General features: G+C 40.4%; 1 protein-coding gene across 2 annotated transcripts in view; it reads left to right on the forward strand.

Moving 5' to 3' along the window:
* Positions 1-23175, forward strand: part of ENTHD1 (ENTH domain containing 1) — a 152084-nt gene that overhangs the window by 63684 nt on the left and 65225 nt on the right. For both annotated transcript variants that reach the window (XM_033233888.1, XM_033233889.1), the window contains exon 5: positions 6152-6272. In XM_033233888.1, the coding sequence (XP_033089779.1) occupies positions 6152-6272 (121 nt within the window). The remainder of the gene's footprint in view (positions 1-6151; positions 6273-23175) is intronic.

The raw sequence follows: 23175 nt of genomic DNA on the forward strand, positions 1-23175 counted from the left end.
AGTAGAGACGGGGTTTCACCGTGTTAGTCAGGATGGTCTCGATCTCCTGACCTTGTGATCCGCCCACCTCGGCCTCCCAAAGTGCTGGGATTACAGGCTTGAGCCACCGCGCCCGGCCCAGAGTGTCAAATTTTTATAATCAATGAATCTACATTAACGTATCATAATCACCCAAGGTCCAGTTTACGTTAAGGTTCACTCAACATCAGCAATATGTGAAATACACCTAAAGCTGTGGTGAGCGGGAACTTTACAGTACTTACATTTATAATGTAAACATTTAAAATATTTTAATTGTTTAAACGCTTACAATAGAAAAGAGGAAAGGTTTGAAATCAATAATCTAAGTTCTTTCCTCAGGAAACTCAGAAAAGCGAAATAAATGCACAAGGAATAGAAGAAAGGAAATCATAAAGAACAGAAATTAATGAAATTGAAAACAGGAAAACAACAGAGAAAAAGGAATGATACAAAAAGCCAGTTCTTTGAAAAAAAGATAAATAAGTAAAAATAATAAAAAATAATTTAAAAAACAATAAAAGTTGATAAAACTCTAACAAGACTGGCAAAGATAAAGAGAGAAGACACAAATCACCAGTATCAGGATGAGACGAGATAGCCACTACAATTGCTTCAGCTCTAAAAGGATAGTAAGGGATTAATACCAACAACTTTATACTTATGGGCCAGGCATGCCCATAATCCCAGCACTCTGGGAGGTCAAGGCAGGTGGGTCACCTGAGGCCAGGAGTTCAAGACCAGCCTGGCCAACATGGTGAAACCATATGTCTACAAAAAATAAAAAATACAAAAGTTAGCCAGGCGTGGTGTAGTCCCAGCTACTCAAGAGGCTGAGGCACAAGAATCATTCGAACCTGGGAGACAGAGTTTGCAGTGGGCCCAGATCATGCCACTGCACTCCAGCCTGGGCTACAGAGTGAGACTCTGTCTCAAACAAAAACAAAAACAAAACAACAAAACAAATAGATAATCAAAATACATAGGTAGAGTGAGACTCTATCAAAAAAAAAAAAAAACCCAAAAACTTTATAACTTTGACAAATCAAAAGAAATAATTTCTCAGAAAATATAAACTACCCAAACTCAATGGTTCTACAATCATTTTAAAAATTGAATTTGAAGGATAAGTCCCCTGAAAAAGAAATTTCTAGGCCCAGATGGTTTTACTAGAGAATTCTACCAAACATTTAAAGAAGAATTAGCCTGGGCAACCTAGAGAGACCCCATCTCTACAAAAATTAAAAAAAAATAGCCAGGTACGGTGGCACCCACCTGTAGTCCCAGCTACTCGGGAGGCTGAGGTGGGAGGATTGCTTGAACCTGGGAGTTTGAGGCTGCAGTGAGAGTCATGATTGCACCACTGTACTCCAGCCTGGGTGACAGAGTAAGACCCTGTCTCAAAAATCAAAAAATAAAGAATTAACAGCAATTTTTCACAATGTCTTCCAGAAAATGGAAGAGGAGGGAACATTTCCCAATTCATTTTATGAGGCAAGTATTACCCTGATCCCAAGTTAAAACAAAGATGGAACAAAAAAGGAAAACTACAGACCAATATTTCTCATGAAACTAGACACAAAAAATTCTCAACAAAATATTAGCCAGTTGAATCCAGCAATATCCAGCAACAGAAATCAATTGAATGTCTACATACTAACAATGAACATGTGGAAACTTAAATTAAGACAATACCATTTGAAATACTTAAGTATAAATTGAAATACTTAGGCATTAAAATACTGAAGTATAAATTAAAATACTTAGTTATAAATCCAAATTGAAATACTTAGGTATAAATCTAACAAAACATGTACAGAATCTATATGTTGATAATTATAAAATACTGATGAATGAAATTAAAGAGGACTCAAATAGAGACCTGTCATGTTACATGGATTGGAAGACTCAACATAGTAAAGGTGTCATAATATAGATGACCCTGATTATTCTATAGGTTTAATGTAATTCCTATTAAAATCCCAGAAAGGTTTTCTATAGGAATAATAGCCTTGTTCTAAAATTGATATGGAAAGGCACAGGCCCTAAAATAGCTAAAACAGTCTTGAAAAGGCAGAACAAAATGGGAGTAATCCCTCTACCTGATATTAATGCTTGTGTATAGCTACAGTATTCAAGAGAGTGCGGTATTGGTGGAGAGACAGACACTTGGATCGGTGGAATGGAATAGAGAACCCAGAAATAGACACACACAAACATGACCAACTGATTTTTGACAAAGGTGCAAAAGAAATTCAGTGTAGGAGGATTAACCTTTTCAAAAAATGGTGCTACAGCAATTGGACATTCGGACAACCATGAATCTCAACCTAAGCCTTATATAGAAATCCACTCCAAGTTAATCACAAACTTAAATGTAAACTATAAAACTTTTAGAAAATATAGGAGAAAAATCTTTGAGATTTAGAACTGAGGCCAGGTACGGTGACTTTTGCCTGTAATCGTCACACTTTGGGAGGCTGAGGCAGGTGCATCACAAGGTCAGGAGTTCAAGACCAACCTGGCCAACATGATGAAACCCCGTCTCTACTAAAGATACAAAAAATTATCTGGGAGTGGTGGCACGTGCCTGTAATCACAGCTACTTGGGAGGGTGAGGCAGGAAAATCACTTGAACCCGGAGGTGGAGGTTGCAGTGAGCCGAGATCGCACCATTGCACTCCAGCCTGGGTGACAGGGCAAGACTCCATCTCAAAAAAAAAAAAAAAAAAAAGAACTGGATAAAAGCATGATCCCTAAAAGGAAAAATGATAAATCAGACCTCATCAAAATTAAAAACATTTGCTCTGCAAAAGACCCGGTTAAGAGGATGGAAAAATAATCTACAGACTGGGAAAAAATATTTGTAAACCCCATATCTGGCAAAGGACTAATATCTAAAGCATTTAAAGAACTGTTAAAACTCACCAGTTTAAAACCAAACGGTCCAATTAGAAAATGGGCACATGTTATGAACAGTCATTTTAGCAAATACAGATGGCAAGTAAGCGCACGAAAAGTTGTTCCACATTATTAGCCTTCAGGAAAATGTAATTTAAACATGCAATGAATATCAAAATGGCTAAAATAAAAAAGTAGTGACAACACCAAATGCTGGTGAGAATATGGAGAAATTAAAACACTAATGTATTACCGGTAGGAATGCAAAATGGTACAGCTACTCTGGAAAACAGTTTGGTACTTTTAAATAAATCTAAACGTGGCTACTATATGAACAGCAACTGCCCTCCTAGGAATTTATACCAGAGATATGAACATCTAGGCTGGCACGGTGGCACATGCCTGTAATCCCAGCACTTTGGAATGCCAAGGTTGGGTGGATTGTTTGAGCTTAGCAGTTCGAGACCAGCCTGGGCAACATGGCTAAACATCATTTCTAAAAAGAAAAAAAAAATTTTAAAAAATTAGTCGGGCATGGTGATGCGTACCTGTAGTCCCAGCTACTCGGGAGGGTGAAGTGAGAGGATCATTTGAGCCTGGGAAGTTGAGACTGCTGTGAGCCAAGATGGTGCCACTGCACCCCAGCCGGGACGACAGACTGAGACTCCATCTCAAAAAGAAAAAGAAAATGTATCTCATACAAAAACCTGTACACAAATGTTCACAGCAGCTTTATTTGTAATAGCCAAAATCTAGAAACAACCCAGAGGTCCTTTTACAGGTTAAACTATGTTACATCTGTATCAAGGGTACTACGCAATGAAAAGGAAGAAACTATTGAAATGAAACAATTTGGATGAATCCCTAGGAATTATGCAAGGCTAAAAAAGCCAGTCCCAAAAGGTTACATACTATATGGTTCCATTTATATAGCATTCTTCAAATGTCACAACTATAAAAATGAAGGAGAGACTAGGAACAGATGAGTTCTGTTGAGGGGGTGTATGTCTATGAAAGGGCATCAGAAAGGATTCTTGTGATTGTGATAGAAATGTTCTGTATATTGACTGCTTCAATGTCAATATCCTAAGTATGATATTGTACTACAATTTTGCAAGATGTTACTTTTGGAAGAAACACAGCAAAGGCTACCTAGGCTCTATTATTTCTTACATGTGGAAGTAAAATGAACTCAAAGTTGAGTTTTTAAAAGTGGTAAATCGGCCGGGCGCGGTGGCTCAAGCCTGTAATCCCAGCACTTTGGGAGGCCGAGACGGGCGGATCACGAGGTCAGGAGATCGAGACCATCCTGGCTAATACGGTGAAACCCCGTCTCTACTAAAAAAAATACAAAAAACTAGCCGGGCGCGGTGGCGGGCGCCTGTAGTCCCAGCTACTCCGGAGGCTGAGGCAGGAGAATGGCGGGAACCCGGGAGGCGGAGCTTGCAGTGAGCTGAGATCCGGCCACTGCACTCCAGCCTGGGCGACAGAGCGAGACTCCGTCTCAAAAAAAAAAAAGTGGTAAATCACTTTGGAACATGGTTTGGCAATTTCTAATGAAGTTAAAAATAGACCTGTCCTATAAGCTAGAAATGCTATACTACTACCGTGTAGTATCCAGGAGAAATGAGTGCATTTGTCCACAAAAAGATTTATGCAAGAATGTTCATAGTAGCTTTATTCATAATAGATGAACTTTGGAAATTATCCATATGCAGGAGAATGGATAAACAAATTGTGATACATTCACATTCACAAGAAAGGCACATTCCTACCTTTCTTACAGGTAGGAAAGGAGGGAGGAACTACACAGCAAAACATGGATGAATCTCATGTACATCATGTTGAACAATAGGAACCAGACACAAAAGTATACATACTGTATGATTACATTCATATGAAATTCAAGAACAGGCAAAATTCAGTAATGGTGATAGGGATAGAATAGCGGTCATGATGCAGGGTGGTGGGATGGTAACAGCTGGAAAGGAGCTTGAGGAAACTTTCTGGGTGAAGGAAATGTGGTTACTATATAACTGCATACTCATATGATAAAAGTTATTGAGCTCTACATTTAAGGTCTGTGCATTTTACTGTATGTTAATTACAATGGAGAAAAATCCCTAGTTCACAGAAAAAAAGAAACATACCAACTAAATCTACTCTATAGACTTCATTTGGATCCTTTTTCAAACAAGCTGTAGAAAAACCTGTTTATGACATTTAGGAGAAGTTGGAAATATGAACAGTTTATGGTAATTGATGACATTAGGAGCTGTGAAGTTTATCAGTTTGATGCAGCTATTATCAGTTAGAGATTGCTATCATCTGAACACTTGTTTTCCTCCCAAATTCTTAGTTGAAATCCTAACCCCCAAAGTGATGGTATTAGGAGGCGGGATCTTTGGGAGGTGACTAGGTCATAAGGGCATAGCCCTCATGAATATGATGAGTGCCCTTATAAAAGAGGCTAAGAGAACTCCTTGGTCACCTTCTTCTGAGAGGTTACAGTGAAAAAGTGACTGTCTAGGAGGTGGGTCGTCGCCAGACATCAGTATGATATTGTACTGGCACCTTGATCTTGGACTTGCTAACTTTCAAAACTGTAAGAAATTTCTGTTGTTTATAAGCCACTCAGTTGATGGTATTTTGTTATAGCAACCGGAACGGACTAAGGCAGAGATACATAATGAAATAAGGGATTATTCTAGGATTTGCCTCAAAGTGAAACAGGTTGTCACAGATCACAAATGAGGCATGGTAGGGATATAAATGAAACACGATTAGCCATCATTTGATTATTGTTTAACCTGCATGATTGGATTGATTATCTTTTGTGTCTAGTTTTTACTTGATGATAAAAAGTTAAAAGTTTTAAATATGAATAAAAGATACATACAACTGGCTTTATGATTACCAATGAGACAAGATAATTGGCCTCTGAGATAGTATGCTGTAGGGATGCTGAAGGGTGGTAGGTAAAGGTAGTGCCCTAAACAAAATCCTTGCTATCTACACAAGGTGTCTTCAGCAAGGAGTGGGGATTCCCAAGGGCAGAAAACCTCCCTATGCCCAGTAGACAGCCACATGATAGATGTATGTTTGAGTTAATTAAATCAGAATGTGTTTATGATGATGTTAGCACATTTAGATACTTTGTAGCTCCATAAATTGTCCATCCAGTGATATTAATTTTTTTCTTCAATTATCATGTTCTTGTGTTTTCTGTCAGGACCTGATGACATTTTCTGATGATGATCCAAAGCTGCCTTTACTAGCAACACCTCCTTCCATTGTCTCTCCAATCACATGCTTGTCAGAAGCAGCAGAAGTTTGTAATCTTTTGGGTGCAGGTAAATTGGTTAAGGAATAGGAAGTTTATTTATCAGATTTTATTTTGTGAAATACAGCAACCGTTGGATTCTATTTAACTTTGTTAATGAGGGACAGAACTAGCATGGATAAATTCAAACCACAACATGGTCCTATAATCTTGTTTTACCATTTGTTTCAGTGTTTTCTCTCTTTCTGTTTTACTTTTTCCTTTTTCATTGTTTCAAAAATTGACTACATGCCTTAAATCGAAAATTAATTTTAGTTCCTATTTTTCATAAAGAATTCAAATTATGACCTCTTTCAAAGGCAGGCATTAAGTGAAGATGTGAAAAGGCAAGATGCACAGTAGCCACAAATTGGTTAATCATCTCTTGAACAATTAACATTAGAGAAAGGCACAGTATATAATTATACAAAACTGGCCTCAATAAATAACACGATTGAGTTCCAACTGGGATCAGCGACTACTCTGGATCCTTGAGGATCTGACTGACTCACTGTTAAGTCACTGCATCCTGTCTCTATTCTCCATGAACTCTCAATTTTCAATGCATTTGTCCTCTTGATTTTCTCAGAAAGTAGAATGGAAGATCTTCTGCCAACATGAGAATGAAACGTTCTCATTAGTATCTTTCATCACCTTATAAATCTTTGCTTTTATATTCATACAGGCATCTTATCCCTTACCACAGAGGTGGCTTTTTATGTTTTGAGTTATATGTTCTCACTCTTGTTGGACCATGCATCTCACATAGATCTATAATATCCAGTGTATAAGTGCTAGAGTTTATTAGTATAGGTTTATTTTCTTTTTCAAGTTCATGTTTATAGAGTTTTCTTACAAAGCAAGTTGTGAGAATGATGAGGATATTTTAATAAACACAAAAACGAGAAATTGGGGGTTATAGTGATGTTTGTATAAGGATGGCATTAGTCACATAGATAATTAGTTACAAGTGGTTATAATTTTTAGACAGCTTGCTTTGTATTCTTAAACAGATTTAGATCCAGAAGCTTGAAAGAAGAGCATTAAGGAAAATGTTTTTGTATTCTGACACCCCCCCTAACATTTTTTTCTCCTAAGATTTTAAAAATAGACTTTCTTTTTTTAGAGCAGTTTAGGATCACAGCAAATTTGAGCAGAAAGTAGATTTCCCATGTACCCCATATTACACACCAGAGTGGTACATTTGTTACAATCAATGAACTTCCATTGCCATATAATCATCTGAAGTCCACGGTTTACACTGGGGTTCACTTTTGGTGTTATACATTTTGTGGGTTTGGACAAATGCGTAAAGATGTGTATCCACCATTATAGTATCAGATGTAGTAGTTTCACTACCCTAAAAATCCTCTGTGCTGTCTATTCGTCCCTCCCTCCCACTAACCCCTAACAACCAGTGATCTTTTTACTGTCTCCATAGTTTTTCCTTTTTCAGAACATCATATAGTTGGAATCAGATGGTATGTATGATTTTTAGATTTTTTTTTTTACTTAGTAATTAACACTTTGGGTTCCTCCATGTCTTTTCATGGCTTGATAGCTCTTTTCTTTTCTTTTCTTTTCAAACAGAGTCTCACTCTGTCACCCAGGCTGGAGTACGGTGGTGCGATCTCGGCTCACTGCAACCTCCACCTCCCAGGTTCAAGCGATTCTCCTGCCTCCCTGCCTCAGCCTCTCGAGTAGCTGGGACTACGGGCGCGTGCCACCATGCCTGGTTAATTTTTGTATTTTTAGTAGAGTCGGGGTTTCACTGTGTTAGCCAAGATGGTCTCAGTCTCCTGACCTTGTGATCCACCTGCCTCAGCCTCCCGAAGTGTGGGGATTACAGGCGTGAGCCACCACGCTGAGCCGATAGCGCTTTTCTTTTTAGTGCTGAATAGAATGTACCAGTTTATCCATTTACCTATTGAAGGATATCTTGGTTGCAGTTTTGGCAGTTATGAATAAAGCCGCTTTAAACATCTGTGGCAAGTTTTTGTATGGACAGAAGTTTTCCCTCCTAACATTTTAATACAAGTGAAATTGAGTATAAATGAGCATAAGAAGCAACCCTAAATAGGAAAAAGTCAAAAACATGTAGCCAGAGCGCGGATCCCACCATTTTACTTGGCTGGGACCCATCTTAATCAGAGGGGCTTTTTCTATTTTTAAGTCATTCATTTCTGCAATCTTTCCTTTACAGTAGTCTCAGAGATATCTTGCTAAAATGCAGATCTTAGCATTTCACTTCCCAGCTTAAAAGCTTTCAACAGTTCTCCACTGGCAATAGGATAAGTCTAATTTTTAAAATAGTACCATACAAGTACTTTTCATAGTCTGGTCCCAGCCAGACTATGGGCTTCATCACCTAAAACTGCCAGTACTCACAGTGCCCTGTGACATTCCATTACTTGTCTTCTCTTTAGAATGTCTTTGTTCCAGTTACTTTGACTGTGTAACACATTGCATTGAAACTTCGTGGCCTAATCATTTATTCTGCTCAAGGATTCTCGGGTCAGGAATTAGGATAGAGCACAGTGGGGATGGCTTGTCTCTGTTCCATGATGCATATCTAGCCTTAGCCAGGGAGCACAAAGGCTGGGGCAGGAATCATCTGAAAGCTTGCTCACTCATGTGTCCAGCAGTTGATGCTGGTTGTCAGCTGGAGGCCTCAGTTCCTCCCCACATGAGCCTCTTCATGTGGTTTTTCCATGTAGGCTAGTTTGGGCTTCCTGACAGCATCGTGGCTATGTTTCAAGGATGAGTATTTTGTGAAAGAAAGGACCAGACCGAAGTTGAATAATCTCAGAAGTCATGCTGTAATACTTCCACCTCATTCTGTTCATCAAGGCAATCACAAAGCCCTGCCCAAGTTTAAAGGGGTGGGGACATAGACCCTCCCCAGCCTCTCCATGGAGGAGTGTCAATGTCATATCGAAAGAAAAGCATATTGGGCCGGGCGCGGTGGCTCAAGCCTGTAATCCCAGCACTTTGGGAGGCCGAGACGGGCGGATCACGAGGTCAGGAGATCGAGACCATCCTGGTGAACATGGTGAAACCCCGTCTCTACTAAAAAAAAATACAAAAACTAGCCGGGCGAGGTGGCAGGCGCCTATAGTCCCAGCTACTCGGGAGGCTGAGGCAGGAGAATGGCGTAAACCCGGGAGGTGGAGCTTGCAGTGAGCTGAGATCCGGCCACTGCACTCCAGCCTGGGCGACAGAGCAAGACTCCGTCTCAAAAAAAAAAAAAAAAAAAAAAAAAACATATTGGATGAGACATATGTTGGTATAGTCATCTTTGGAAAATATAATCTGCCACAATCTTCCATCAAATTATAAATCCTTGACAAAATCCTATTTGAATAGCCAGGCCCAGTGAAAATGTCACAACTGCTACAAAATCTTTCTGCTTGCTAAACTGGTTTCTCCTTTCACTATGTTCCCAGAGGACTTTGCCCATTCCCCTGTTATACAGTTTATAATTTCGTATATAATTGTTTTATAAATATTTATTTTAAAATTATATAAGTGAATATACTCTTAACTTTTACAAATTCAAATATAAAGTCAAAACCTCTCTTGACTATCCCTTACCCCAACACAGTCCCCTCCCCAGAGTGAACTATTACCAGTTTGGTGATTATCTCCGATACCTTTGTCTGTGTGTTACATACATACATGTACCTTTAGAAATATATATAATTGACTTAGCTTTAAAACATTATTCTGCATTTTTCTGAAGCTTTTTTTTAACTTAAGAATATCACTTGGCTGTCCTTCAGTGTATGTCAATATGTAGAGATTGGCTATATTTTAAAAAACTCCTGCAATCCTGGCTATCATAGCTTATTCCCTTGCTGATGACATTTTGATGTTTTTCACTGTTACGAATAATGCTTCAGTGAATAACCTTGTGCACATATGTGAATGTTTCTTTAGGGTGTGCTCCTAGAAATGGATTCTCTGGGTCATAATTTGTGCCCATTTTCATCGTAATTCATACAGCCAAACAGCCCTTCAGAATATCAGTATCAATTCACACCCTGGTTTGCAGCCTGGTCACCACACCCTCACCAACACGTGATGTTTTCAAGCCTTATGTTTTTATCACTTGGGTAAAAAGTTGCATTACCTAGTTAGGTATAATTTACATATATCCACATATTGAGTAGATATTTCTATTTCCTCTTCTATGGATTACCTGTTTTTTAACCTATTTTTTCTTTTGGATTTTTTTCATTTAAATTGATTTTATAGCTATATAGATATATATATAGATATATATCTGATTCTTTCTCTGCTATTTATGTTGCAAATATCTTTCAGCCTGTGAATTGTCTTTCAACTTTCTTAATGGTGTCTTTGTAGAAGTTTTATGTTTTATTTAGTCATATTTATTCCTCTTTTTCTTCATAGCTTTTGGTTTTTGTGTTTTTAAGGTGGTTTTTCTTATACCAAGTTTATAGAACATATTCGCCCATATTTTATTTTAATTTTTCTGTAATCCATGTGCATTTAAAGTATTTGCGAATGGTTTTAGATAAGGGCAATGGGCAGCCAGTTGTCTCAACATTTATTGACTAGTGTATTTTTCTCTACTGTTTTGAAATGACTCTTTAACCTGCACTAAATAGTATCTGTTTAACAACTCAATTCTATTCCGTTGGCTCACTTTTCTCGTTCTGGTCTGTTTAATTTTTTGCAACAACTATAACACCGTACCATAGTGTTAATGTATACTGTTTTATTTAACCAATGGTCATTTAGGTTATTTCTGTATTTTTACTTTTATAAACAATGATGAAATGGCATTATTTTCCCCTCTCAAATAAAATAGGCTTGCTTTATATTTTTCCGTGATTTGACACAGATTCTAAAATACATTATTCTGAATTTCTTTTGGTAAATTCTGTCCAGTTCACTAACTTATCCTGTCAACAGATGGTTCTAATTTCCATGTTATGATTTTGGCAACTTCAGCTCAAGACAAAAATAAAGTAGGAAAGTTATTGTGGTACAGAATCCTCAGTTCTTCTCCTTTTCTCCCTTGCCTCTGCCCTCCATAGGCACGTGGCTATCTGCTGTTCACACTCTGGCCTGCAGCAGAGAGGAGGTCTTACTCCCTCACACTCCCACCAGCACTAGGGACTTGCCTCGCTGACTTACCCCTTTCCTTACCTCCAGAGGAACCTCTCTTTACTCATTATTCCTTGCTTTTCTTTATAGTTTTACTACATGCTTATACTCTAAGCAACATATATTTTGTTTCACAGGCTCTTGAACTTTATATAAGTAGAGTCATTATGCATTTATTTTTTCTGTGACTTTTATCATTCAATATCATTTCTTGATTCACCTATTTTCATTGCTGTATAGTATCTCACTGTATGTTTATATTATAATGCATTTGTTTATTCTACTGTGGAATACTATCCTCATTATGTGTCAAGTTCTTATATTGTAAATAATGCTGTTTCTACATTTGTATATTTGTACACGATTCCTGGTTCTCATGGACAGGAGTTTCTCTAGGGCATATATTTGGAAGCAAAATTGCCATACAATTAGATATGAACATCTTCAAATTTGCTAGGTAATGCCAGATTGTTTTCCAAAGTTCTAGTTGCAGTTGCTGTGTGTCCTCACCAAGTTTTTCCCCTAGAAAAATCCAGTCTAATGGGTGGGTATCATTTGTTCTAAAATATTTATCATTGTTTTTGTTTTTGTTTGTTTGTTTGTTTTTGAGACAGTTTCACTCTTGTCGCCCAGGCTGGAGTGCAATGGCACGATCTCGGCTCACTGCAACCTCCACCTCCCAGATTCAAGCAATTCTCTTGCCTCAGCCTCCCAAGTAGCTGGGATTACAGGCGCTCACCACCACGCCCTGCTAATTTTTGTGTTTTTTGTAGAAACGAGGTTTCACCATGCTGGCCGGGCTGGTCTCAAACTCCTGACCTCAGGTGATCCACCCACCTCAGCTGCGATTACAGGCATGAGCCCCTGCACCCAGTCTTAAAATGTATTCCTTATAATGAAATTTAGCATATTTTCATATGTCGACACATTTCATAGGTATGACTCATTCACGTTTCCTCATCTGACGTGTCTGTTCATGCCTGTTGGTCATTCTTCAGTTTGGTTGTTTGTCTTTTTCTTAATGGATTTTTCAGAGTTCTTTATTCTGGAGCCTAAGTATCATATCTCATAAACGTTTTTCTAGTTTGTGACTTGTCTTTACACTTTGTATGGAGTTTTTGAATAACAGAAGTTCTGAATTTTAATCAGGTAGAATTTTTTTCTCTATGGTTTATACTTTTCATATGTATCTTGTGTTATTTTAAGAAATTCTTATCTCAAGACTATAAAGATAATTCTATATAGACTAACATTTTCTTATAGTTTGCTTCCCACAATTAAATATTTAATGCAGCTGGAATTAATTTTGGTGTATGATTGAGGTAGAAGTCCAATTTTACTTCTAAATGGATAGCCAGCTGTCCCAGAATCATTTATTGAAAAGTCAGTCCTTTCCCAAGTGAACTGCAAAGACATCTGTAACCTAAAGTAGATTTACATATGTGCATGGAACTGTTTATAGCCTCCCTATTCTGCTCCATCAGTGATATGGCCAACCCGGCACTGATAAATAGTTTTAATCACGCCACTTTTGTAACAATTCTTGATGACTTTTCTTTCATCAGGAATGTTTTGGCTTCCCCCCGCCCCCGCCCGAGACAAGGTCTCACTCTGTCACCCATGCTGGAATGCAGGGGCACAACTGCAGTTCACTGCAGCCTCAACTTCCTGGGCTCAGGTGATTCTCCCACCTCAGCCTCCCAAGTAGCTGGGACTACAGGCTCACACCACCACACTTGGTTAATTTTTTTTTTTTTTGAGAGATGGGATTTTGCCATGTTGCCTAGGCTGGTCTCGAACTCCTAGACTCAAGAGATCTGCCTGTCTCGGCCTCCCAAAGTGGTGGGATTAGTTTGGGCTATTTTTGACCCTTTGCTTTCACACATGAAAGTTTGTCAAGTTTCTTGAATAAAACCTGTTGGAGTTTTGATTGGCTCTACATTGAATCTTTAGGTCAATTCGGAGAAGTGACATTTTTATGATATCCAACCATTCTATTCATTTGATTCTTCCTTAATGTGTTTTTTTATAGTTTTTCACACAGGTTCTGTATATCTTTTGTTAGGTTTAGTACGAGGTACTTAGGTATTTTCATTGCTACTGTAAAATGTGTCATTTTATAAATTGCATTTTGTTTGTTGATGAAAATGAATGGAATTAAGTTTTGTATATTGATTTTGTATCCAGCAGATCTGCTTAATTCTTACCAGTTTTCCCAGTTTATCTGTAGATTCTTCTGGGTTTCTTATGTTGAAAATCATTTAATCTATAAATAGAAATGAACTTATTTCTTAATTTTCAAGCCATACACTTTGTATTTTGTTTTCTTACCATACCATGCTAGGTGAAATGACTTATACAGTGCTGAATGAAAGTGTGATCATGGACTTCCTAGACTTAAAGAGAATGATTTAAACATTTTGTCATTAAGATAGAGGCTTAACTCATGTTTTTGCAGATCTCTGTTCCTTAACAGTTTTGTCTTGACTATATGTTGAGTTTCTCCATTTTTAGCATTTATATTGGTAGTTATAGGTTTTTCTCCTTTAATAATAATTATATTTATTATTAAATATTTATTATAATTAATAATAATAATAATTAATAATTACATAAATTAGTTGATTTCCAGATATTAAAATAACCTTGAATTCCCGGAATAAGCTGAATTTGGCCATGATATATTATCTTTGATATATATTACTGGATTTGATTTGCTAATATTTTGTTCAGGAGTTTTGCATCTATATCTATGAGTAAATTAGGTAGGGTTGTTTTTTCTAAAATTCTCCTTGTCATATTCTGATTCTAAGGTCATGTTACACTCACAAAAAGAGTTGGAATGTATTTGCTCTTTTTTATACTCTGGACTAGTTTGTGTAGGGTTGTTCGTAAGGTGCTGTGAAAATAAATAAGGTGTTCTGTAAGTGCATGAACAGTGGTGCTTGCAGAGGGCTTTTGGACGGGAAGGCGAAGCTGCACCCACAATGTGTCTCTCCCTGTGAAGACAAAGCACTGGGCCAGGCGCGGGATCTCACACCTATAATCCCAGCACTTTGGGAGGCTGGGGCTGGCAGCTCACTTGAGATCAGGAGTTCAAGACCAGCCTGGCCGACATGGTGAAACCCCACCTCTACTAAAAATACAAAAATTAGCCAGGCATAGTGGTGCACACCTGTAATCCCAGGTACTTGGGAGGCTGAGGTGGGAGGATTGCTTGAGCCTGGGAGGTGGAGGTTGCAGTAAGCCAAGATTGTGTCACTGCACTGCAGCCTGGGCGACAGAGCAAGACTCCATCTCAAAAAGAAAAAAAAAAAAGAAGAAGACAAAGGGGTCCAATGTAATCAACCTGTCACCTGGTAACTGGCTGTTTTCCCTGCTAGTGATGTAGCATCAGCTGCCACACCAGGCATTTTGGATGCTCCGCATCTGTGGTAGCCAGGTCACCTTGGTGAGGAGCAGTCATGCTGTTGAGCCCCTGCCTGTTGAGGTCATCCTTGCTACGTGGCCCGCTGAACAACCACTGGAATGACTAGGAAAGAACATTATTGACAGCCACTAAGTCGAGCACTTTTCCCACCTGATTTTTGAGAACCTCTTCCACAGTGAACGTCCCCTAGCAAGCATTTATAGTGACATAAATATCTTCGCATTGTGCGCACATCCTGAAAGGTCCATCCACATGCCTCCTTGTTACTCTTTCTGAGTCCCTGGCCAGCACCCATTAGATATCTTGTCTTCCAGGATGTCCTGTGTGAAGATGTACTGTTTCCAATGCTGTTGACTAAGAGGATTCTCCTGCGGTCTTTCAGGAGCACTTCTGAGTGGGGCTGTAGTTTAGCAGTTACCCACTTCTGGGTGGCGCTGGCATACTTGACGTATTAGCAATCCTGGCTAATTTCATGTTTAAACCAATCCTATACTTACCCCTTTTGAATGACAATAGAGAATTATCCATGAAGCTCTAGGTGTAGGTTGAGGGAGAGGCAGTGAAGGAGTGGGATCATGCTCCATGGAGTATGATCCACCTGCTTGCATTGTTTACATGGGCTTCAGGACTGGTTTCATCTATGTCATTTGTTTTATTTTTATTCTTATTTTTTTAAGAGATGGAGTCTCACTCTGTCACCCAGGCTGGAGTCCAGTGGCGTAATCTCGGCTTACTGCAAGCTCCACCTCCTGAGTTTAAGCCATTCTCCTGCCTCAGCCTCCTGAGTAGCTGGGACTACAGGCACCCGCCACCACGCCCAGCTAATTTTTTATATTTTTAGCAGAGATGAGGTTTCACCATATTAGCCAGGATGGTCTCGATCTCCTGACCTTGTGATCTGCCTGCCTCAGCCTCCCAAAGTGCTGGGATTACAGGCGTGAGCCACTGCGCCCGGCTCTCATCTGTGTCATTTTGATTTGACAGTGGAATGCTACTGCGTACATCCAGTTTCATCTTCTATGGATCAGGTCACACCCATAACATGAGCTGACATAGTCACTTGGTGTCCTGTGGTCAAGCATTCAGTCTTTATCAGGGTGCAGTAGCAAGCCAAGTGTTGTTTTTTAGCTGGATAATCATTGTAGGCAGAAGAAGGCATGACCTTACTCCAAAACCCTAGTGGTCCACTCCTAGAGGTCTGCTCTGTGATATTCCTACTGCTGCCTGTCAGAGGCTCCACTGATCACCTGTCTGCCTCAGGCATTTCCCTTACCATTGGTTCTGCTAAGTTATATGATCCAGGTGTTGGGGCAGCTCATCCAGAGGCCTGGACCTGCTGCAGGGCCTTTTGTTTGCTTTGGTCCTCACTCAAAACTGGCAGGAAATAGAGCAGCATACCCATGGCCTCCAAAGTTCAGAGAGGCCCATGATTATCATGTTTCTTTCCTTATGTTGGGCATTTCAGATGCAATAACATGTCTCTGACTTTAGAGGGGATATCCTGACATGCTCCAGACCAGCAGACACTCTAAAAACATCACAGATGTGGCATTCCCTTGATCTTTCCCAGGATTTACTGGCCATCTCCTACATACATGTAGCATCAAGAGTGCTTGCCACTTCTTGCATGAGTCCAGTTAGCATTGGACCATCAATGTAATAGCCAGTGTGATGCTCTATGGGACAGACCTTAAGAAATTTAAGGTCCCTCTTGCCTCTATTGAAGGACATAGCAGAGTTGACACAACCGTGAGGCAAGACAGTAAAGACAGTATACTGTAGTCTCTGTCACGTGAAGGCTAAGTGATTCTCATTATCTTTAATAGGGATTTTAGGAAAGTTTCTAGGTTGACACCTATATACTGGATGTCAGGGGCTGTGATTTGCCCTAGTAAAGAGCCCACAACTGGAACTATAGCTATGCTTGGTACCATCACCTGATTATATTTGCAATAATCTATAGTCATCCTCGACAGTCCATGTGGCTTTTCAGAAAAACAGGCAAGTTATACTGGAATGTGGTAAGAATCACTACCCCTACAACTCTGACATCTTTGATGGTGGCACTAATTTCTGTAATTTCCCCAGAAAGATTTTTAGAGGGGAGGTGATATAATTATAGCGGTTCTGCCTGGTCTCTCTAATACCCTAATAACTTGAACTCCATGGGTGGTGGAAGCAGTGGGGAGGATTCTGCAGGTTACTAAGCAGGTCTATTCTCACCATACATTCTGAGACCATGGAAATAACTAGAGGTAGGTCTGTGGTTTAACTGGATTCGGTGTGAGGTAGCTCCTAGGCCAAGACTTCCCATGTGTCACCTGGTTTCTGTAAGTTCCCCCTCTGACCAGTAGACTACAGTAGCATTGTTGGATCTCCAGAAATTAGTGTCAGTTCAGAGCCAATATCGAATAAGTACTTATCTAAGTACCGTCATTGTTGGGAATAGCTTCAGGTACCTCTAGGGAAGGCTTAGGGGAAGATTTACTATACACACCTGTGGCTACATTGCAGGATTCGTTCTCAAAGGGCTCAGACCTTCCCCTCAAGAGGTTCTTGCTCTGTGAACTGGCCTAGATTTAGGAGCTGGATAAGAGGCCATGAATCCCCTATAATGACAGTAGTTAGGTTTCCTATTTATATTAAGCTCACTTAGTAGGCTGCCTATCTGTTTTCCATAGGTCCTGTGATTCATTAACCACCACCACACGTCCTGAAAGTAAGAAAAAAAATAAAAAACAAAAAACAGAAAACTAGTACCATGGCATCCCTGTGGTTTACTGTGATTATTGTGCCTAGCTTGTCTCCAAGAGTTAAGCACTGCTATTTGCTTTTACTGCTCCAGGACCCCAGTATTCCCAGTGAGATCAGGAAACCCAGTTCCATTGCACCATCCCTGTTATCCCTGGTCATCTCAGCCTACAGATGACAACCACTACAGAGCTCTTCAGAGATGCTGGTGCCCCATTAAAATATGCTTTTTAAATGCCTTAGTGAAAGGAGTGTCCTCCAAGGCAATTAAAAGGTGGCTGAGCAAATCATATGGAATAGATCCATCCCGACAGTCCCATCTCACGGAGCTTTTAAGCTCCCTCTCCAGTGTGCCAGAGCAGTGCCCTTTTTCTGAGTCCTACACACATGACACATTCTCACACTCTTGTTCTTTTCACATCCTGTTGAGATGTTACAGTCTCAGGGAGTCTTTCCTGGACATTTTATTCAAAATCAACACCTTCTCATTGCCAGTGGTGCTCCTCCCTCTTCCCTGCTCATTCAATCTATAGCACTTATCAGCATCTGACTTACTGTGTAACTATGTGTCTATCTGATTTAGGAAGGAATAGTGTGACCCAGGAGTCCCCAGACCACTCTCTGATATCCTAGTGAATCTGCCACTAGCACAGCACTGACTTTGGACTGTGTTCTTTGGCCACATCTAGATATGTAGACTGCTTTGCAAGCCATTACATACAGATTTTTTGTGTTGTTCATAAATTGGATGCATTTACAATGTCCTCCATTTTGGGAGAAGTTACTGCTTGCCTTCACATTTCCTTAAAAGTGTCTTTATATCAATCATCAGAGCATTGCAAAGTGTGCCTCAAATTATAGAACTGACTGTAGAAATTCAAGAGGGTATCAACATAGTAAATGTGTATTATGTGGTTGACATTAAGACATCCAATTAAAACCTTTTTAAACTTAATTTCCCCCCCTCTTTTTTACTTTAAAAATATGGGAAAACATGATTCATGCATGAAAAACAGAGATAAATGAGACTACTAAAGGCTTTCATTGATATGAATGAATAAATAAAACAAAGCCACAGTTGCAGTAGAAGTCAATTAAAAAACCAGAAGGGTGTTAAGAACATTTAAACATGCCATCTTTTCTTTATCCGCAGTGGCCACCTTTCTTCATTATTGTGATGATTAAAAGAATATTAAGAGACACTGACTTTTGAACTATTTATGAATTTTAGGTCAAGAAGCCATCCAACCTAACCTCTTTTTCCCATTGCTAATGAGTGTATGTGTTATAACAATGTCATACAACCTCTTTGACAGTTCAAATTAGGAGAACGAAGACTAATCTAAACTGACAGATTCTTGATTAAAATAACCATGACCTCTCAAGTGTATAAGCTCCAAGTTGACTTTTTATTAGAATGAAACAGCTGTATATTTCTTTCAAAGGGTAAGTTATTCATCCCACAGAAATTTACTAAATGCCTACTATGCACTAAGCACTGTGCTAACTGGTAGGCAGTCAATGCTGAACAAGTTCCTGCCTTTATGCAGCTTCCAGTCTAGTGGCTTAACAGACCTAATCAAACAAATGAGGTATCAGGATAGAGAGAGGACACAAACATGTACAGGAGGGAACCCAACCCTGCTTTAGGACGGCAGGGGGCGCTTTCTGGAGAAAGTGATGTCCAAGCTGGTACCAGAGGGATGGGTGATGATAGTAGCAGTAGCCAACACTCATGGTGTGTGTGCTGGGTATACTTTTAAATGTTCAAGCTCATTTAATCTTCATAACAATCTTATGAGACAGATGAAGAAAGTCCACAAAGAGATTTTTTAAAACTTGCCCTCAGTCACAGAACTAGGAAGTGGCAGGGTCAGCATTTAGACCAAGCTGCTGGTGTAACCCCAGAGCCTACGCTGATGTTTCAAACCTTTTGACTGTGACCCACAGTCAGAAATGCCTTTTATGTCATGACCCGGTATATATATATTACACACACACACACACACACATCCCTAAACAAGAGTTTCACAGTTTCACAAAACAATGTTTATTGACAGTGTACTCTGATCTATCTTAGTCATTTTACTTTTTTAAAAAAATTAGATGTGACCCACAGAATTTATTTCACAACCCACTAATTGGTCACAACCCACAGTTTGAAAAACAGTTCACTACACTATTTTGCCTACTACACAGAATGAGCCAAACCAAGTGAGAGGAGAAGAGCATCTCAGGTAGCATGAACAGTGTGTGAGAGGCTGGGGTGGGAGAAACAGGAGGAAGGGGCAAGAGAGACTTGGCCAGTTGGAAGAACGGAAAGAAGTTTAGCAGAGCCTTAGGATGAGGTGGATGGCAGGAGAGGCCTTGAAGAGGTGAGCAGCGTCTTATCTGTAAAGCTGACCATATTGTTTCCCAGCCTTTGGGCTAATATCAGGTGTAGAAGAGGTGGCCGTATGTTTATTGTTCAGCCAGGTCACTTTAGAGAGTGAAAGTGAACAATTAGGCCGGGTGCGGTGGCTCAAGCCTGTAATCCCAGCACTTTGGGAGGCCGAGACGGGCGGATCACGAGGTCAGGAGATCGAGACCATCCTGGCTAACACGGTGAAACCCCGTCTCTACTAAAAATACAAAAACTAGCCGGGCGAGGTGGCAGGCGCCTGTAGTCCCAGCTACTCGGGAGGCTGAGGCAGGAGAATGGCGTAAACCCGGGAGGCGGAGCTTGCAGTGAGCTGAGATCCGGCCACTGCACTCCAGTCCGGGCGACAGAGCGAGACTCCTCCTCAAAAAAAAAAAAAAAAAAGAAAAAAGAAAGTGAACAATTATGCCAGGATAACAGATGTAAACCTGGAGCTTCCCTGGCAACGTGGCACGTAGGATAAGCCATGTTGAGAAGTTTTTATTGTGTCCAAAAACAATGGGGAGCCTTTGACGTGTTTTAAGCAAGGACATGATACAGCCAGATCCTTGCTGCAGGAAGATGACTGAATGCATTGTAAAGAAGAGATTGAAGGTGAGCAAGTTAGGGAAGCAATCGGGGGTCAAAACAGAATTAGAGACTTAGGACATTTCTAAAATAAAGCTCTGATCAGTCACAATTCCAAGAAGCTCCCTTAGGATAAAGTCCTAACACCTTAACATGGCCGGTAAGCTCCTTCCCACATTGGCCTCTGCTCACCTCTGCAGCTTCACTTTTCACCTCCTTTCTTCCCCCAGCCTCTGCTGTTCCAGCTTTATACACTGAACTGCTTCCCCCAAACACCATATTCTCTCAAGCTTTGCACACTTCTCAGCAGGGAAAGCCCTCCCCTTGCCTCCGTCCTCCATTCCTATTCATTTGTCTGAATCTTGCTCATTCTTGGGGTTTAGCTAAGATGTCACTTTTCCCGGGAAGCCTTCCCTGGCATTCTGAAGGCAGGGGCTATTGTTCTCCTCCTCTAGGCTCTGAAGACACCCTGTGCCTGCCTCAGATCTGGTGCCGATTCTGCTGGGTTGTCCTTGCCTATTATTTCCCCCACCATCAAACCAATGCAACTGTAATTTTTTTAGAACAAGGGCTGTGTCTTGCTCATCATTCTAGTTTCTGCCTCTCATCTAGAGCTTAGTACATAGTAAGTGCCCCATTAAATGTCTGTTAGCTGAATAAGTATCATTGGAAATGCCCTTCAATTGAAAAAGCCATCCTCTCAGTGCTTTTTGTATTTTTTGCATATACTTTAGAAGTGTCTTCAAAGCAGATTCATCATGGCTTTTTAAAAGAAGAGCAGCATGGTCAGCACACTGGGAGTCCTCTAAGCTTACCAGTGAGGTTCCCTACTAGCAGAGCTCTCTTTTGAAATTTTGTAGAACTTCCCTCATCCTAGTTGACACTTGATTGTTGCATTAGCTAAAGAGAGTCTACTGAAAAGGAGGAAGTGCTCAAAACACATAGAATTTTAAATAATGTTTAAGGAAATAGTGAGGGAATGCATGTGGGCATTGGCACTGGCCCAGATATTATTTATTTAGGTTTTCCTTTCATATCACTTCAAGCCTGATCTGAAGCCAGGATCTCTCTGGTGTGGCAGGAACCCAGATATGCAGCATTGATTTCCCCTGAGTTTCTAGATGTTGGGGTATTCACTGCAGTTAGTAGGTTGCAGAGGGCTACAAGTGAATGAGGAAAGGCTGGGGGGCAGAGAACAGGCTGAGGGGCTGTCTTAGTGGTGACTTAGAAGAGGTGGGTAGAGAAAGGACAGGGGGCCATCTGGCAACTGGAAGAGCCCCCCAAAGGCAAGATGGCATCTTATTCGTGCTTAGTTGTGGACACCATACTTTCAAGCCATGATCTCGAGTGTGCCCAAAGGAGTAGCTATAGTTCTGTAATTCAAAACAACAACAACAACATCAACCACAACAAAAAACAAACCCTTAAATTTCCTGTGGCAGAAAATACAACCTTGGTTATTCTGTTTTCTTAGTCACTTCCATCTTAAACTCAGTCAATTCAGGATTTCCTGTTTTCTCCCTCTTGCTCTTGAGAATTACCTCAAAGTTCTGGGGACCTGCTTGGCATCATCATTCTGGGGATGGGGGAAATATCTGGTCCCTGGGTTGTTGGGCATCTCTTCACACTGACTTCTGCTGAGGGGAAGTTGATCCCATTGTTTTTAATTGTCCAGCTGTGTTTCTGCCCACGTTCACTGATATCTTAGCAGCACTGCCCTGCTTAGCACAGTTAAGCCATGCACTCTGTATCCTCCGTGTCCCCAACCTGAGGCCCTTTCACTTCTGCCACCCTTGCTCAGCTGATTCTCTAGTGCGTAAGAACTGCTAGTCTCTCACACATCTCACATAGTAAGGGATTTTGAGTGGCTGATGCAGATATTCCCTTCACACCCTCCCAGTTTCTACTTCTGTTCTGCTTTTTCCATCCTTCAGCTGTGAGGTGAAGAGGACTGAGGGAATTCTGAAGTGTTGCTCACTTTTTCAGGCTCTACCTAGGAAACAAATAGAAAACTTCTTCACCCTCAGAATGAAAGCAGAATAAGAGGGGAAAGTTTTCTCTTTTTTTTTTCACAGAATGCTCAGTACCTAGAACAGTGGCTAGCTAATACTAGGTGCTCAAGAAATACTTGTTGGATAGATGGATGACTGGCCCCTCCCTGCTCTCCCCAGCTCCCAAGACTTAGCCCTTGACAGGCTCGAGATGCAAGGCCTCCCTCGCCAGGGACATCCTTGGTGCCCTTGCCAGGATCTGACTCTTGCTGCAGATCTCTACCCTCAGAGGATTCTCAGTCTGGGCTAGAAGCTTAGATGGAGGGGTGGGCATGAGGGGAGCCAGTATACTTCCCAAATCTTTATCTGTTACATATGAATCTGGCTTTTGTTTGTTTGATTTTAAGTCTTTCATCTCTGGACACATCACATACCTTCCCCTTGGGCAATGGTGGCTTCATCTTTAGGAATCTGTGCTTGGGGAAGGGCCTTGGGGATTCAGTGACATGTGGAATTGTGGGGAGGGAGACCATGTCTGTTAATCCTCCAATTGTTATCCTTTCACCTTTGTACACCCAGTTCCTAATGCAGTGCCCAGTACGTAGTAGACTTTGAATTAATTTTTGTTGAACTGAATATT

Source organism: Trachypithecus francoisi, unplaced genomic scaffold (genome assembly GCF_009764315.1).
Source record: "Trachypithecus francoisi isolate TF-2019V2 unplaced genomic scaffold, Tfra_2.0 Lachesis_group14, whole genome shotgun sequence".
NCBI classification, from domain to species: Eukaryota; Metazoa; Chordata; class Mammalia; order Primates; family Cercopithecidae; genus Trachypithecus; species Trachypithecus francoisi.